Below are 15,823 nucleotides of genomic sequence, written 5' to 3' on the forward strand. Positions count from 1 at the left end.
AGCCGCCGGCCGGACCCAGCTCGCCGACCGCCGGCAGACCCGCTCTGCTCTTTGGCTCGGGGCACCACCCTCCTGCCTGGCGGCTACACACAGCTACGCTCCTGCTCTCTCCCTGGGGGCACAGCCCGCTCCTGCCGTGCCCTGACCCAAGGCTAGAGCTGCCTCCAAAGGGTTACAAATAACCTGGGCAACACCAACATGCTAACAATTCTTGGGCTTAATTTTGAAGCACGCAGAAATGCCTTCAGGCTACCTCCTATCTTCAAATTAAGAAGCACATAGCCAATTTGCAGCATGCATGCAGGGCTTTAGGGACTATCTAAAAATAAGTTTACATGCAGAGCGTAACAGAAACACAGTCGCTGTGTTGTGGCAGAAAACCAAACGCAGACTGCCTATCCACCGCGAGGCAATGCGACAACACACAGGATGTAAAAGCTGAAGTTAGCTACCAAATTCCAGGTAGGTGTCTTATCACAGAGAATTTGGGCACCTTCTCTCCCCAGCAATATGGTACAAAACTATCAGTCATGATTTAGCAGCAAACGGCTGGCCAACAGAATCAGCTTCTCTTCACCAGCAAGAAGTTGAGAGAAGAAAGGTCTCTGGACCTACCCCACCCTTTTACTCTGAGCACGGGTGCCAGAGGCCTCACCTACACAAGGCTTAAGCAGAAGGTTTATGTAAGCACACAGATGAGACTACGCAGACAAGAACTCAGATTATCCTACTGAAACTAAGAACAGAGGTCTTTCTCCTGTGTCTTTCTATAGGTTAAAGAAACAGATACTGCAGAAGCAAACTGAGCTGCTTTCATACTTGCTACGAAACAACCATGAAGGAACTGAAGATTAACAAGTTGAAGGCTGTACGTTCAACTCAACAGCAACTGAAAACCCTGCAAAATTTAGATGAATTCTGCAACTCGATATTAGTAAAGCATACGTACATGATTTCTAACCCCTATGACTGAAAGTACTTGCTTTACTCAGATTTATGGAGTTTTCTGAGGGAGTTTTACTCATCTAGCTATTAAAATACTTTGAATCTCCTGCTGTCCATTAGTTTGGTTAAAAAAACAAAGCAGTTAGTAGCAGAACAGCAATATCTAAACACTTAAATGTGACTGAACTGCACTTCCTCTCCCTATGCAGAACACGAAAAGCCAAGAAAAATTTTCTGCTGCTTTGTGAGAGACATTTACTATGACTGTCCAATGCACTGGATAGGGAAAGGGAAGGAAAATAGTGTAATTATACTTCAAGACTTTAAATACAAAAGTACATTAAACTTAAGAAGATTATCCTATGTATTAAAATAAAAAATAACTGTAATGTATCTATGATAAAGGTATTAGTGATTCCCCAAACCATAAGTTACTAAATTTAATTTATTCTACTTAATTGGCATTTGTAAGTTGAAGCAATGTTTGATCTAGAACAAGACTATTCCTACTTTCTCAGGAATGTGTGGTTATTACTAATTTTAAGTTCAAGGAACCACAGTTAGAAAAGCAAAACATTTGCGAGAGGTATTAATGCATTTTCCTTAGTCATCGTAGTGTTATAGCTTCTCCATACTTACTATGTAAATTTTACTATCCTTATGCCTTTTAGGGTAATATATATAAAACCTAAGAATGTCACACATGTATCAGACAACAAGAACGTAACATGAAAGTGAAAGCATAGCTCTAGTAAGGATGCAGTCAAAGGAAAAGAGAAGATCAAATTAAGTCATCAAATACTCAGCTCTGTAGTTCTATTAGTGTTGCCTAACCTTGATAAAATCTTTGATGAGCTGGGCTGCTTTAACCCCATTCTGTACATTAAAGCTTATATCAACTTTTACTTCAGTGAAGGAATCTGTCAGTTTAATAATAGGTACCTGCAAAAGAAAGACAAATTAAGTCAATACAGATTTCCAAGACATTTGGTTTCATTCGTACTTATGCATACAGGTAAAACTAAAGCATTTTATAAAGCTGTAGAGAGGAGGTAGATGGAGAAAACAGGACTCATGTTTACTTATGAAGTCACTCTCCTTGCCAATCTGTTTACATGAACTTTGCTTTTCTAACTCATAAATGCTATTTTCAATTTACTAGCCTGTTTTAACAGAATTTAACACTTCATCTTCAAAGTGATTTGAAACTGTTTTTAGCCAGTTCCTGGTGCAGACATAGTTCTAGTGGGAAAAGCAAACACCAGAGGGAGACAAACGCCTAAGAAATAAAGGTAAATGGCAACAGAGGATAGATACTCTTCAGAAAAGACTCCCTACTGTCATTGCAGGCCATTGACTCCTCATCAAAATTATCTTCGAACAAGAAGCACAAGACATTGAGTGTACTGCGACATATCTCCACCTAACAACAGCCATCAATTAGATACCTGTTTAAACCCCAGCACTCTGTATATTCTTACAACTAGCAAAAAACAGGAAGTTATATGGAACTAATTCTACCCTGTATATAACATACCCTTGCATATTTATACAAGGCTGTACTCACTAATTCTACATGAAAATGTGTTGCCTATTGGCCATAAGAAAAAAGAAAATTTCCTTATGTACAAAGTCAGTGCAGAAATTGACAAATCTAATCCCATGAATTCACAATGATGACTATAGTCTCAATTAAAAGCAAGTGCATGGTGTGCAGTATGGAAAATCAGATGATTTTCCCAACAGAAGAAATGTTTCTGTTCGAACACTATCAATTATTTTGCCAGTAACAAAAAACGTACTAAATAAAAAGGTTATATTGGTTTACTTCAAGTTTACATATGAAATAGTTTCTGGTTATGAAAATTCGTCCTTTTAACCAAGATCTTTCATTGCTTAGAAATCAGCTTAGAACAAGGAAATACCCTCTTCCCCCACACTTACAGTTGCTTTATCTAAAACTTTTACTGAGTTTTCATCTGCTACATTGTGCTTTCTAAGAGCTTCTTCCAGGGTCCAAAGAGGTAACGTCTCCCATTTTCCAAACACAACTAAGTCAATATCACTGAAATGGAAAGAAAATAGACATTTGTTTAAATTAAGAGACCAATATACTTAAAAGATAAACAGCTGATATCCACATGTAACTAGAATAAATCTGACAGAATGTAACTTCACCAAATAATTTATTCTTACTTTTCTGAGGAAAGGGGTGGAGATGAACTATTACACTTAGGGAAATACAGAACGTCTAAGAGGAGGGGACAGAGACACACAAATCAACGGGGCTGCAAAGCCCGAGATTAGTTTCCTCAGGCCACACTGGCAGCAGAGGAGGATCAGCTTCTCCGAGTGATTCGGAGCAAAAAATTAACTTGTGAATCACCACCTTTGGGTAGTATTAATCAGTAATGCAAATTTAACAGCCTGTCACTGAAAGGGAAAGGTCCTGGTCCTCATCCTCTACTACCAAAACGATGGCCCTGTCTCCTCCTTTGCACTAGGTCTGCTGTTTGTCTGATCCACAGCAATTCAATTCAACATATTAAGGGGCATGGCACAAACCAACTCCACTTCCATCTGTTAAAAGTACCCCAAAACATCCTGAGGTTATTTTCTGCCCCTTTGCATCTCATAGTGGGCACATGGTAAACAGCTGTCCTGTAGTGTTAAAAATAGGGAGCAGAGATGGAGAAAGGAAAATCTGGCAACTTTGACTTCACAAAGCAACAAGCTGCTAAATAAAATCAAACATCTACGTAAGTCCACTCATTAACTCAGCTCTTTGAAGAGGTGTCTCCACCCCACTACATTTCCTCCCTATGCATAAACACATTCATTTGATAACACAGGGAGCTGACACTCTAATTCAATGCCTAAATTCAAATTCAGAAGGTGACTGGTGTCCAAAATGAAACCAGTGAAGGCTACCATGAGATCCTGAGGTTTTTCCTCTTTGCTCCCCAGCTCCTCCTTTGATTTCTCCTGTTTGGTTGGGAACACAAAGGAGGTGAGCATATACCCCTACAGCTACACTAGCAGACTACTTCACTGATATGGAAAATATCGTAAGAGAGAACACCAAAACAAAATTTTTAGGTGGGAATTTAGGAATACTTGTGCACACACACAACCCCAGTAGATTCAGCAGGTCTGCTTACTGACAAATACCACTGCTTTAACAATTTCAAAGAAGCCACATCTGCACTAGATGTGCTACCTCTTGCCGACAAGCAGCATCGGCAGCAGCAAGTTCAGCAGCAGTTCAGCTGCATACCATTCAGCTGACAAGGACAGGCAGCACTCAGCCAGCTTCAGAAAACTATGTTCAAAACCTGCTTGGAGAGCAGGAAATGCTGCTGGACACTTCTCTGTGAAACTAAATTAGTGTTAAACACACTACTGCTGCTGACAGTTAACAATAGAAGACATTTTTCTGTTGCACACCAAGAGAGAAAAAGCAGCTCTGTTGTCACTCTGAGAAATAAGAATTAGGCAAATTCTAAGATGGAGTAATAGAATTAAAAACACACTATACAGGTCTTTCTGAATCCCAGAACCTGAAATCTAAACTAGCTATACAGTTACTGGCAGGTAGGGAAAACCTGGGGCAAAGGGAAGCTCTGATAGAAGGCAACAGCGTATTGATTACCAATACATGAAAACACTACTTATTTGTACACCTTGCTTTTGACTTTCCACACAGAAACGGAGCAATTCAGCTTGTCTACAACTCCTTAAACTAAAGCAGATACTACAGCATCTGCCAGATAGATTCTTTTTCAAAACGAGATGAAACGACAACTTGGGCATCCATCACCTGCAGCCAGTCCCAGCCATTAATTCCTCATGTTCCCAAAGTACAGAACTCAATTCAAGTGTTAAACTCAGACTTATGCTATTTAAATGTTTATGTCTTTAAATGCGCTAATGCTATTTAAATGTATAATGACTTTTCTTCATGAAAACCAGTAAAAAATTTGGAAAATGTAGATGCTGACTATTGTAGAGATTTCATAAAAGACCGAAAGGAAAAAAAACTACACAGTTCTCTATGTAATAATTTTTCTTGTCAGTGGAGACAAAATTTACCCAACCTCTTATGTTGGTTCAGACATTTAATGAAGCCAAATCACAAAATAAGCCTTTTTTGACATCATGGTAATTCAGAACTTTAATCAATATGTGCAAAAATCTACACAGACACACGTATTACAGTTAGTAGTCTTAATATGATATTTCTGTACCCTTTGCAGAGTACTAATAGTTTAATACTTTCTTACTATAACAAGAATACACACAAGTAGCACGGGTGTTGGGAGTTGAGAGGAATCACTACAGTGGTACAGGTTCAACAGACTATCTTTTCTCTCATATGGAATATACACTGAAAAATTACTAACCTTGTAGGTAAATATAAACCAGTTTTAAAACTCCCAAATATCTGCACCTGGAACACAAGAACAGGATACATAAAACACAAATTTTCGGTTTCAGAAGAGCAACAAGTTCTATTAAGTTGCTTGTAAAGGCTGGTTATTGCTACCCTCCATTGGCAGACTTTGGTATTGCTAACAGGCACATTCTGAACAGAACTACTCCTTTGTGTTAAGGCATTCACATCTTCAGTGTAGTATAAATAGGCTAATCTTCATTGTTGTTACCCACAAAACATTAATAACTTTGACTTTTCTATTACAAAACCTTCTTTGTAATGTAAGACCGTTCACCATGACCAAATTTGGGAAAACCCCATAACCCAAAAGACTTTAAGACACTTAAGAATGACAGAACACAAAAAAAAGCCCAGTATGAGTTCAATTTATTTTTGCTTTCATATCTCGAAGTATACCCTTCAGTTTATAAACATGTATTCTAAGTTTAATACATTTCCACTGCTTTGCATGCTTAAAAAAAAAAAATATTATGATCCATTTACTCCTGCTTAAACAACAACCAAAGAAAATTTCAGGAAGTTTCACATCTCACAGATATAGTTTATTATGCTGGAGTTTTACTAGCACTGGAGGTTTAAATAATCAGGTTTCCATTGTAGGCTGTCCAAAACCACATTCTCATTAACTTTGCCAAGCCTCGCAGGGCCGTTGGACTCATGTGCTGGGTCTCACAGTGGGGACGGGTGAGACTTCAGAGTAAACATATCTACATACTTGGACTAATTTGCAACCACAGAGTCTTCTGATGTGTCTTCTGTAGCTACCTTACAGACTTGCATATTTTTATGAGTCTCATACATAAGCCTGATTGCTTGTCAAGTATTTTGTATTTTATATTTGTATAACGTTTTTCCATTTCGGGGTAAGAAAAATTGGTAGACAAGAAGAGATGATGTTTTGCAAGCAAGTGTCTTGATACTTTAGTAGACTAGGAAGCACTATGAGTGCTCCCTCTTGATTATTTTATTATCACTTGACTCTTTTTACCCCCTCACTCCCACCTCCAACAAAAAGCACATGCAGTAAAATTACTGTTGAAAGTTCGTAACTTCTCAAACTAGAAAAGACTACAAGAGGTGCCACAGAACTAGCATCAATATTGTACTACATCTTGACAAAAGCATAAAGGCATCACAAAGCTAAGAATGTAATAATAATTATTTCACTATTTTAAATCCAGGATATTAATAAAAGCATCCTCTGTGAAACTGTCTGGGTTCAGGATTTATTTGGCCACTAAAAACAACTGAAAAGTGCTTTTGCACAATAAAGCAACCACTGATGGCTTTAGAAAAATCCTAAATGTGCTTTTGCATTATCAAACAAAACAGAGTGTTCAGCTGAACAGCAAAGAGAGACTTTATTGTATAAACAACCCTGAAAGTATTCATAAACTTACTGATACAACATATATGACCTTTATCAAAAGGAATGAGGCAACATCTGCTGTTGTACAATAATTTGGAGTATGAGAAACACTGAATTATTACAATGGACACCCACACTTCAATCCGTCTCTCATAAAATCCGGTAAGATGGGAGAGGAAGAGTGGGAAAATAGGAACATAAGTTTTAAAGGACCTTGATTTACCACAGAATCGGAATTTTAACTGTTGAAGCTCTGTAGCCATGTACATATTTAAAGCATTCCAAATGCTTTTCATGTTCCAGAGCACTGGAGCAGGCTGCCCAGAAAGGCTGTGGAGTCTCCTTCTCTGGAGACATTTAGGAAGTGTCAAGGCGGGTTTTATGTCACCTGCTCTAGGTGGTCCTGCTCTGGCAGGCGGGTTGGACTAGACACTCTCGAGGTGCTTTCCAACCCTTAACATTATGTGATCTTGTGATTCTGTGAAATACAGGACGCTGCTACAGCTTGAGAGGCATAGGCGTTCACTTTCGTGGTGTGTCAACACTGCCAATTATGTTTTCATGCTATGTGGACAGAGAGATGTCTTTGCATTCGTAAGATAACTTAAGACTTCACAACACTGTAATGGGCTCCTCCTGCTCTTGTATGTTATTGTTACTATTTATCATACATTTCTGCAAACTTGTTCATATTAAATCCCAATGTTCCTGAAGGAGTGTTAATTATGGTATGTGTCCAATTATGTCCTCACTGTGCACAACAGAACTTGGAAATCCACAAGAGCTTGGAAAGTCCTTGCTACTGAAATCCCCCCATCAAAACAAAACAAGACAAAACACAACAATCTGCAGCCAATTTAAATTTCCTTTTCTTTAAGTAAAGTAGATTAGTAAATTAAGTAGAATTTTCTGAAGTCTGCCAATCTATAATAGAGTTCACCTTTCTATTTCCATTCCAAACCATAGTATTTTCACAACTGAAGGTCATTAAGTACGCAATATTATCTCTTTTCAGATCTATGAGGCCACATAATACTGAAGCTGAGAACATTATTACAAACGTATCCTAACTTCTATTGTCTAAGTACTTATTTGTTCAATATTCAAATTTTCATATTCAACTGGTCAAAAAAATTTGTCTTTAAAAGTTTTCATTTAATATTTTGGGTTTTTCAGTTTCAGTGTAATTAAAGCCTTTCTTATGGTCAGAGCCTTGCTGATGCCAAGAACAGTTCTCACTTACTAGGAATGTTTCCTTCTAAGCACATTCCTCCGAGTAAGAGCGCAAATGACACAATTGCTAACTTCTATAAATAAAGTAACCATTTAGGATAACTAGTTTTACCCCCCCATCCATCTGCTTTTTCAGCCTTTTCCTAAGTGGAACAGGAAAGAAAAAAAGTATGTGCATGGACACATTCTGCACACTCTCTATACATTTAGATTCATGACGCCTGACTTTTCTTTTCTTGGTATCTGATCTGTAGAAACTATGTCCTACCTATGTGTTTAGTGAGCAACTACAAACTAAATGTGCATGTTTAACTTAAAAGTTTATTTTAGCTGGTTTCACTGCATCTATGACTCAAAATGAACAGCTTAAACATTAACTTATCGCTTTACACTACAGCTAAAGCTGAGGACATTGGACTAGATAACACTCCACCGTGTCAGAGCATGTACTCAAAACTTAAGTCTTACAAGTAGCTAAACCAACATAGATTTCCAGAAGGTTAGTAATTAACTCAAATAACTGAAAAATTACAACAGAAGACTGTCAAAGTTGAACAGTCGAGTCCAGCAGTTCACTTCCCAAGCAGATCTGTAAAGTAAGTATTGGAGAAATAACATTATAGTGATTTCCAGGTTATAACCTGGCATGCTGCTGTCACCATTCAGTTCCCTTGTGGCTTCTAGAGAACAGAAAGGCATACAAGAGAAGAATTCTTCCCTGACATAATAACAGCAGACAAAATGCAGAGTTAGGCTTTCAAGAGCAGTTACTGACTTGAGAAAAAGGAACTGGCACACTCTCTTGCTCTCTAACACTTTCAAGAACTGCAAAGACAGTCATAGCAGTTTTAACTGGCACTAGTTGAAAAGTGAACTTCAGTTCTCAACTTCACGGTGTGTGATTCCTCTCAGTCACGTTACAGCTAAGCCCAGTGGTCAGCTGCCACTTCTGGCAGGGCTTGTAATTTGCTTTGCCTTCTTAAACAGATGGTGGCTAAAAAACTCAGTTTTGGTAGCTTAAAGAAAAGCTATTTTCTCAAGGCCCCAAAGAAATATGTAGATAAATAAAGATTATTTTTCACACAAAAGACCTAGCTTTTACAGATTACGTCTGTCCTACAAACAGAGAATCTCTGGAAGCACTAAGCTCTTGTACCTCATTCAAACTGTTAGGAAGAGGCCCTGGTAGTCAATCCATTCACCCCATTACACCCGTTAGGTCTGCAGCACACAAGCTTGCCGAGGAGACAGCAGTGCTTTCTGCAGGCCGAAGCACTCGGCTGTTGTGGTGGCAGCCCTACTACCCGGCCCTGGCAGGGCGCACCACAGACAGCGCTGTTTCTCACACTACGGCCTGCCAGGCCGGCAGCTCGCTACTCCTGCCCCAGATTAGGGTCTGCCACAGTGCTTCACGGGGTCAGAGGTGAGCTGTGCAACACCTGTGAGGTACGCTGAAGAGCCTCACATTTCCATCGGAAAGCTTTACTGACTTGCTCAAAGAGAAAACTACTGGACGCTTGTAGTACAGACTCTACCATTTCCCTGCAACTCTGCCAAGGTGGCTACCACTGAGTGGAGAGTGCTGCTTCCATACTATACATCACTAAGAGGTTGCCCATAACCACATGGACCACCTTGAAAATATAAGTATATTCTACACACAAAACCACACACCATACACATATGGCTTATCTAGAATTCATCTTCTATACTGTTCTGCCAATTTCTAAAAACACATTCCAAAAACCAGGTTAAGATCTGAAATGAACAGCGGGTTTAAGTCACTCATGTCAAAACACTATCCTTTACTGTGCTGGGATCAAAAAGTATTCCTTACGCTAAAGATGCTGCTGCCTGAATTTGGTCTGCTATTCTGGCTAATAAGTCTTTATTTTCAGCTACTGTTCTCTACAGATAGACGACTACAGCTAAAAAGCTGCACTCTGGAAATGAACACCATATTAATATAGGAATACAATTAAAGTAGAACCAATTATGCTAAAAATCCAACTGTCTCCCCAAAAAACCATCTTGAATTGTAAAAGCAAATTCTCTGGTTTCTCTTTAATCCAACCTTTATTAAAAAAAAAAAAAAAACAAACACAGCTCTGCAGAGGAGAAACTCCTGTTTCAACTGAATGAAGTACTAGGTAGAAGCCTCTTTCAGTGGAAAGAGGCATCCCAGATTTTAAACTCAATATACAGATCTACAGACTTGTTTGTTTTTGTACAAACAGCAGGTTCATTAAATTTGTAAGATATGCCAGTTTAGGTTAACTACCCATTAAAATTAGCACAGTCTACGTAATGTGGCATTGTGGGCATCCCACCTTAATAGACTTATTCAAGACCATAGGTCTTTGGACTAGAAGCCCTTTCACTAGTGAAGCTAGGAGTTTCAGTTTTGTATTGTTTTGGTTTTTAACACAACACTTTACAAGCATGCATGTATACCTGGTATGTTCCCATTAATCTTAGGAAATAAATATTAATGAGACAAAATGTTGCTACACCTTTCGCTCTTTCTTTGACTACAGTAGGTGTAGTTTATCTTTGTTCCTGTGATAGCAAAAGTTGACCTGTATTATCTAGAAATTAAAGATCATCTCTCTCATTTGATCAGAAATCCTTTTGGGCTTTTTAATATGGAAAAATAAAACAGTATTTCCATTATTCAATATTTCACAAAGTTACCAGGCACAATATGTTCCTTTTATATATTAACAAATAGAACAGTCATACTCACATCTGCGTTAGGCCAGAGCTCTTTTATAACATTTTCTATCCTGTTCACCACTTCCATCCGCATTCTTTCCTCTTCAGGTCTGGGAGACATATACTTATAAAAGTCAATGATTTCTTCATGAAGACTAAGAAAGAAAGGGAGAAAAAAATAAAATAAAAAAAAGAACCAAAAGTCAGGGAAAAAACCCACAGGACAATGACATCGCAACCACTCTAATCAAACACACTTTTTCAGCTTCTAGTTACCTATTTAGTTAACGGGAGGTTTCAGAGAAGCACGTAATTAAAAAAAAAAAAATCCAGACTCATAACACTTAGCAATGTTGAGTTTTGTACTAATTTTCTTATGCCACAGATCGATTTTGCACTGCATTTGCTAAAAGTGTGGAAGTAAATCTAAATACAAGCATCTTCAATTCCCATTGAAAGTTAGACTCTGTATTTTAATGCCAGTGTAACTCAGAAAGGGTTCAGCCTTCAGCTATGAACACAGCTGTAAGCTCAGAGTACACACTTCACAAAAATCTGAACAGGCTCTTTTCAGCCAACGCTTCCCAGTCAGACCCTTGGCACCAGTGAGGGAGTTTCAGGCATCAGTCTGCGCTCAGTACCAAGCTCTTAAAGAACTGATAGCAACTGTGCCGGTACTAGAGCCAGAAAAACCACTTCTTTTACTGCTTAGAGAAAACGTGTAAACTAAATATGCACTCTCCTTAAGGAGATGAGAAGTATGAGAAGTACACATGCAGCAGCAGCGGCTCAGAAGAACAAGTGACTGACCAACAGTTAACCCAGATATTTGACAGTTTACCATATTACTTGTGCTTCTTACAGTCAGTCAGTAATGTTTAGATTGCCTGTGATTAGGGCTGAAATAAAAATGTCTTCACACAGTGCCACAGATTTCTATATTTCTGTAATACCATAAACACACCATTGTCTTGACTAACAATGTATTTTAAAAAAAACAGACAAAACCCTTTAATTCCAGCCAGAGTAGCTAAATTAATTTCATTTGTTTCCTGTAATGACCATTACCGTAATAGTTAGTTATTTTTTAAAAGTGTATTGTTTCTAGTTACCAGTTACAACTGCATCTCTCCTTAAAGCTCTGAAATGCCATCAGAAGAGAACAATTTATTGAGTCAGCCCTTAGATAAGATGTGGAATCTAATGTTTCCCTACTGCACAAACACTTAAGTAAATCAAATGTTAATAACTGCAAGTTATTAGACAGGTATCATTATTATACAGCTGTCAACAAAACAGACAAAAATATCTGAAAGTCATATTTAGCAGAGTCAGGGTAAGGACAGAACTCAAACCATCTGCATTATGTCCCTCAGTACTGCAGCATTATGAACAAGACAAGCTTCTTTCTCGAAGAGACAGAGGAATGAAATATTTACATTACTTTTCACGGAGCGTTTATTGGAATTTTCCCCACACACTGCTAGGGGAATAGTCTAAAAGCCTAGCAGCTTGTGGTGGCCATCACCACGGCTCTCTATAGCTAACAAACACAAAGAGGAAAAACTCCTCTGACAGAGCTCCTCTGAAGGGAGATCCAGACAGATGCTTTATTTAGTTTTTCTATATCAACCTCCAGAGAAGCTTCTACTGCTTTGACACCTACAGAGTGAGCCTTTCAAATGCTTAAACTAAAATAAAACAACCTTCCTGAAAGATCTACAAAAATGCAAGGTGCCATCTCACTCCTGTCCCCGCCTTACCGCCACACTGGCACCAAGCCCTGATGACACACATCATCTCAGGTGCCACAAGAATGTTCTGCACAATGCAGCTGCAACATTCATACCAATAAATGCTGGGTTTAGCATTTATTTTGACATTGCTAGGAAATTTCTTATGTCCTCCTACGGCTGCTTTCTTGCTTTTCCTTGAAAGCTTACAACCTGAGGTTAACATGTACCTTCCAAACCACCACTGCCTTTGGCTTTTCAGCCATCTCCTGTTCTTCTGTTCTTCACTGCTAATTAACAGTTGGCACTTGAAACTTTCTTACACCTAGCCTCCCATTGCAAGAACTGAATTCAGGTGAGTTCACGATACAAGTACACGATAAATAACAAGTTGAGCACTCCAACGACCAAGTTCACGCTGGGTCCCCACTGCCAGTCACACATTCTGAATCGCTACCTTAGTCTCCAGATGCTTGACCATTAAGGTAGCATTCCAAAACAGGAGCAACAAGGGAAACAGGCAAAAATACAATAATCAAACTCCAGAAAAAAATTATTTTTCAACTGTAACCTGGAGAACCAGATTACAGGAAGACCTGTGAGTCACCCCAAGGCTTCCTACAATGTCTGGCAAATGCTTTACTTTCTTTGCCAGGTACACTGTGGGGAACTCATCAAGCACCACAGACCCTTTCTGCCCTGTTCCTCTGGACTAGCTGGAACAGACAGGGTGCATCCACAAGACACAAGATTTGCCCCAAAGCAATGTTTTCAGTAGTGTAAGACTGAGTGCGCTTGCGCACTGTGTGCCATGAGGAGTGGCACCAGGTTTTCTGAGGCCACTTAACGGCGTAAGACATGCTGGAATAATACCAAGGGACCACCCCGGGGAGAAATTCATGTATGGCACAGCACAAATCTATACTGCCCGTCATTAGCTGGCCCAGCTGCTCCTGGGCTTCTGCTTTACCAGAGTTAATTGTTCCCCTGCCTGCCCAAAAGGGAACTTTGAAAGAACAAGGCAATCTGAAACAAGGTCCCCAAAGTGCACAAAGGGCCAAGCCATGCAGATGCTGCAGTTCTCAGAGCACTTCTCTTTATTAACTCCACTGACACACTTAATCGAGGTAATTCTATCAATCAGTGCATTCTTTAGAAGCACATAAAATAATGATGTCTTGTCTGAACCAGATGTATTTCGTTTTTTAAATACAAATAACTATGTCCGCATCTCTTTAAAAGGGATCCTTCTTAGGTAGTCATGTAAAGCTCTACGGCAAAGTAAAAAAATGAAGCAGTGTGCAAAAGCACAGAAACTTACATTACACATGCACTGAATGCTACTACATGACGCAGATGTAGAAAAAAGGAAATTTGACTTTTTTCAATGACAGGCTTAAGGACTACTTGAGAAAGTTCCCATCAGCACTCCAGTTGGCAATACTACAGATGTGTCTGTGTTTCGTCTGCGGCGAGACTCCATGCTGCCAGGACCGCCTGTGCTGCAGAGCCACAGTATGCAGAAGGCAGGCAGAAGCCAAAAAGGCTCAAGACTACACCTGGAACCGTATTTCCCTGCCTAATAATGGCTGCTGCCAAGAAATAAGAGAATGATTAATTAAAACCAAGGCAAACAGAAGTAGCCACATGCAGATTTCAGAGCAGTACAACATGACTTAGAGGCGTGACTCCAATTAATGTGGAGTTAACTCAAGCTGTATTGAAAATTAAAACTCAAGGTTATTCACTGTCTTAATCAAGATCTATTATAGTTGCTGTTTTTTAAAACAATTTGTTTGGATTAATGGAGCCTGTTTACAAGAGTCTCTAGTGGAATTTTATATCTTTAGCCAAAATGAAGATCAAAGAGACCACAAAGTTATTTTTGGCATCATAACAGTATTTTATTATTTAATGCCATTACATTCATTAGTTACTTTAGATAAAAGTCCTCAAAATGAGACTTGTTTTTAGAAGGAAATTACACTGTAATAAACCTGATTTCACTGTAGAGAGATAATTCATCTGTCTCTGTAGTACCACAAGGAACATAAGTCTGCTAGATTCAAGCCATTTTGGCAGAAAGCTGCAGCTTTTGTGCAAATGCAAGTAGTAGGATGGAACACAGGGCATTATATTTCTTTCTTATTTTGATCACATCTTACTTTATTTTGCAGCACAGATTGTGGGCCCTAAACATGCAACTCAGGACTCTCAAACACATATTCAAGATGTTGTTAGTCTGGAGTGTGAATCTTATGGCCCCACTGGCATCAATTACAAAAAAAATCACATGTGAACCAAATATTATTTCTGTTTTATATGCATAGCAGACAGACAGACAGGTGGACAAAGGCACATATTTGACCGTACACTTCAGTTACCTGACACATAAAGCGGCACAACTCACTATTGCTCTAAGTCCAGAACTGGAACCAAGAGTGGCACTGGAGGTACTACAAGTTTCACTTCTCTGCACCAGGATCCTCATGCTGACTAAACGACCAGCCCGCTGTGCTCCAGCATCCTGGAGGAAGCCAGCCTGGCACAAGCAATGCCCAGTGCTCACCAGCCACACCAGCAGCTGCCCCAGCTGGGACCATGCCTCGGACCTTCCCTGCCTGCCCCCAGCAGTTCAGACCAGTCCTGCTAAAGCAGAGAAGCCAGCATGACAAAGATAATTCTCCCTGGTTTTGCTTAAATCACAGCAGTTAAATGTTGCCTTCACATGCCCACATGCAGTATTACACTAACCGGAGTAATAGGTTTTAATTGAAAAATTTCCTGCTTTTGCCGTTCTGGAATTGTCTTACACTTCCACCCTCCTCTGACTCTGCTTCACTCTTCATTCCACAGAAGAAATTATGCAGGCATGCACATCGTCATTTCTCCCATCAGGGTGTTACCCACAGCTTCTGCTCCAACTGCTAAAAATGACTGGGTTAAAAATCCTGCTCGTCCACGCTGAAGAGCTTCCTCTGCCTCGGGCACATACATTCCTTTCCGCGGGAAATGCTGTTTTCAACATCACTGAAGATAATTTAAAACAATGGATATTAACCGTTCGCAAGAATGTTGGATAGGCTCATGCACTATAATTTATTCTTTGGCAGAATTTTCTGAAGGAAGCTTCATTTTCAGAACAATGAAAATCTGAATTGTTTAGAACCTCTGCCAATGGTAGGTAGAAGTAAGCAACGAACACATACATGACTTTTGCCTTCTCAAACTCTATTTTAAAATCAATTACTTATGATTTAAGAATTTATTTAGTTTGTACCCACACTTGGATGGGGTATTTGCAATACAACCCTGTAGCACTGAATAAGTCTTTATGTATGTTCTTTGGATGAATAATTCCTACAGGACAAT

The 15,823-nt window shown here is 39.2% G+C and overlaps 1 protein-coding gene across 1 annotated transcript; it reads right to left on the reverse strand.

Annotated features, from left to right (window-relative positions):
- Positions 1 to 1,779: 1,779 nt before the first annotated feature.
- LOC103777009 (non-canonical poly(A) RNA polymerase PAPD5-like) lies at positions 1,780 to 10,873 on the reverse strand (the record flags this gene model as incomplete). The annotated part of the gene is made up of 4 exons (XM_008944543.1): positions 1,780 to 1,887; positions 2,890 to 3,010; positions 5,349 to 5,395; positions 10,750 to 10,873. Coding segments are annotated over 4 exons (400 nt in total), but the record flags the coding sequence as incomplete, so codon positions are not given.
- Between the last annotated feature and the right edge of the window lie 4,950 nt (positions 10,874 to 15,823).

This window comes from Merops nubicus, unplaced genomic scaffold (assembly GCF_000691845.1).
Source record: "Merops nubicus isolate BGI_N331 unplaced genomic scaffold, ASM69184v1 scaffold40527, whole genome shotgun sequence".
Lineage (NCBI taxonomy): Eukaryota > Metazoa > Chordata > Aves > Coraciiformes > Meropidae > Merops > Merops nubicus.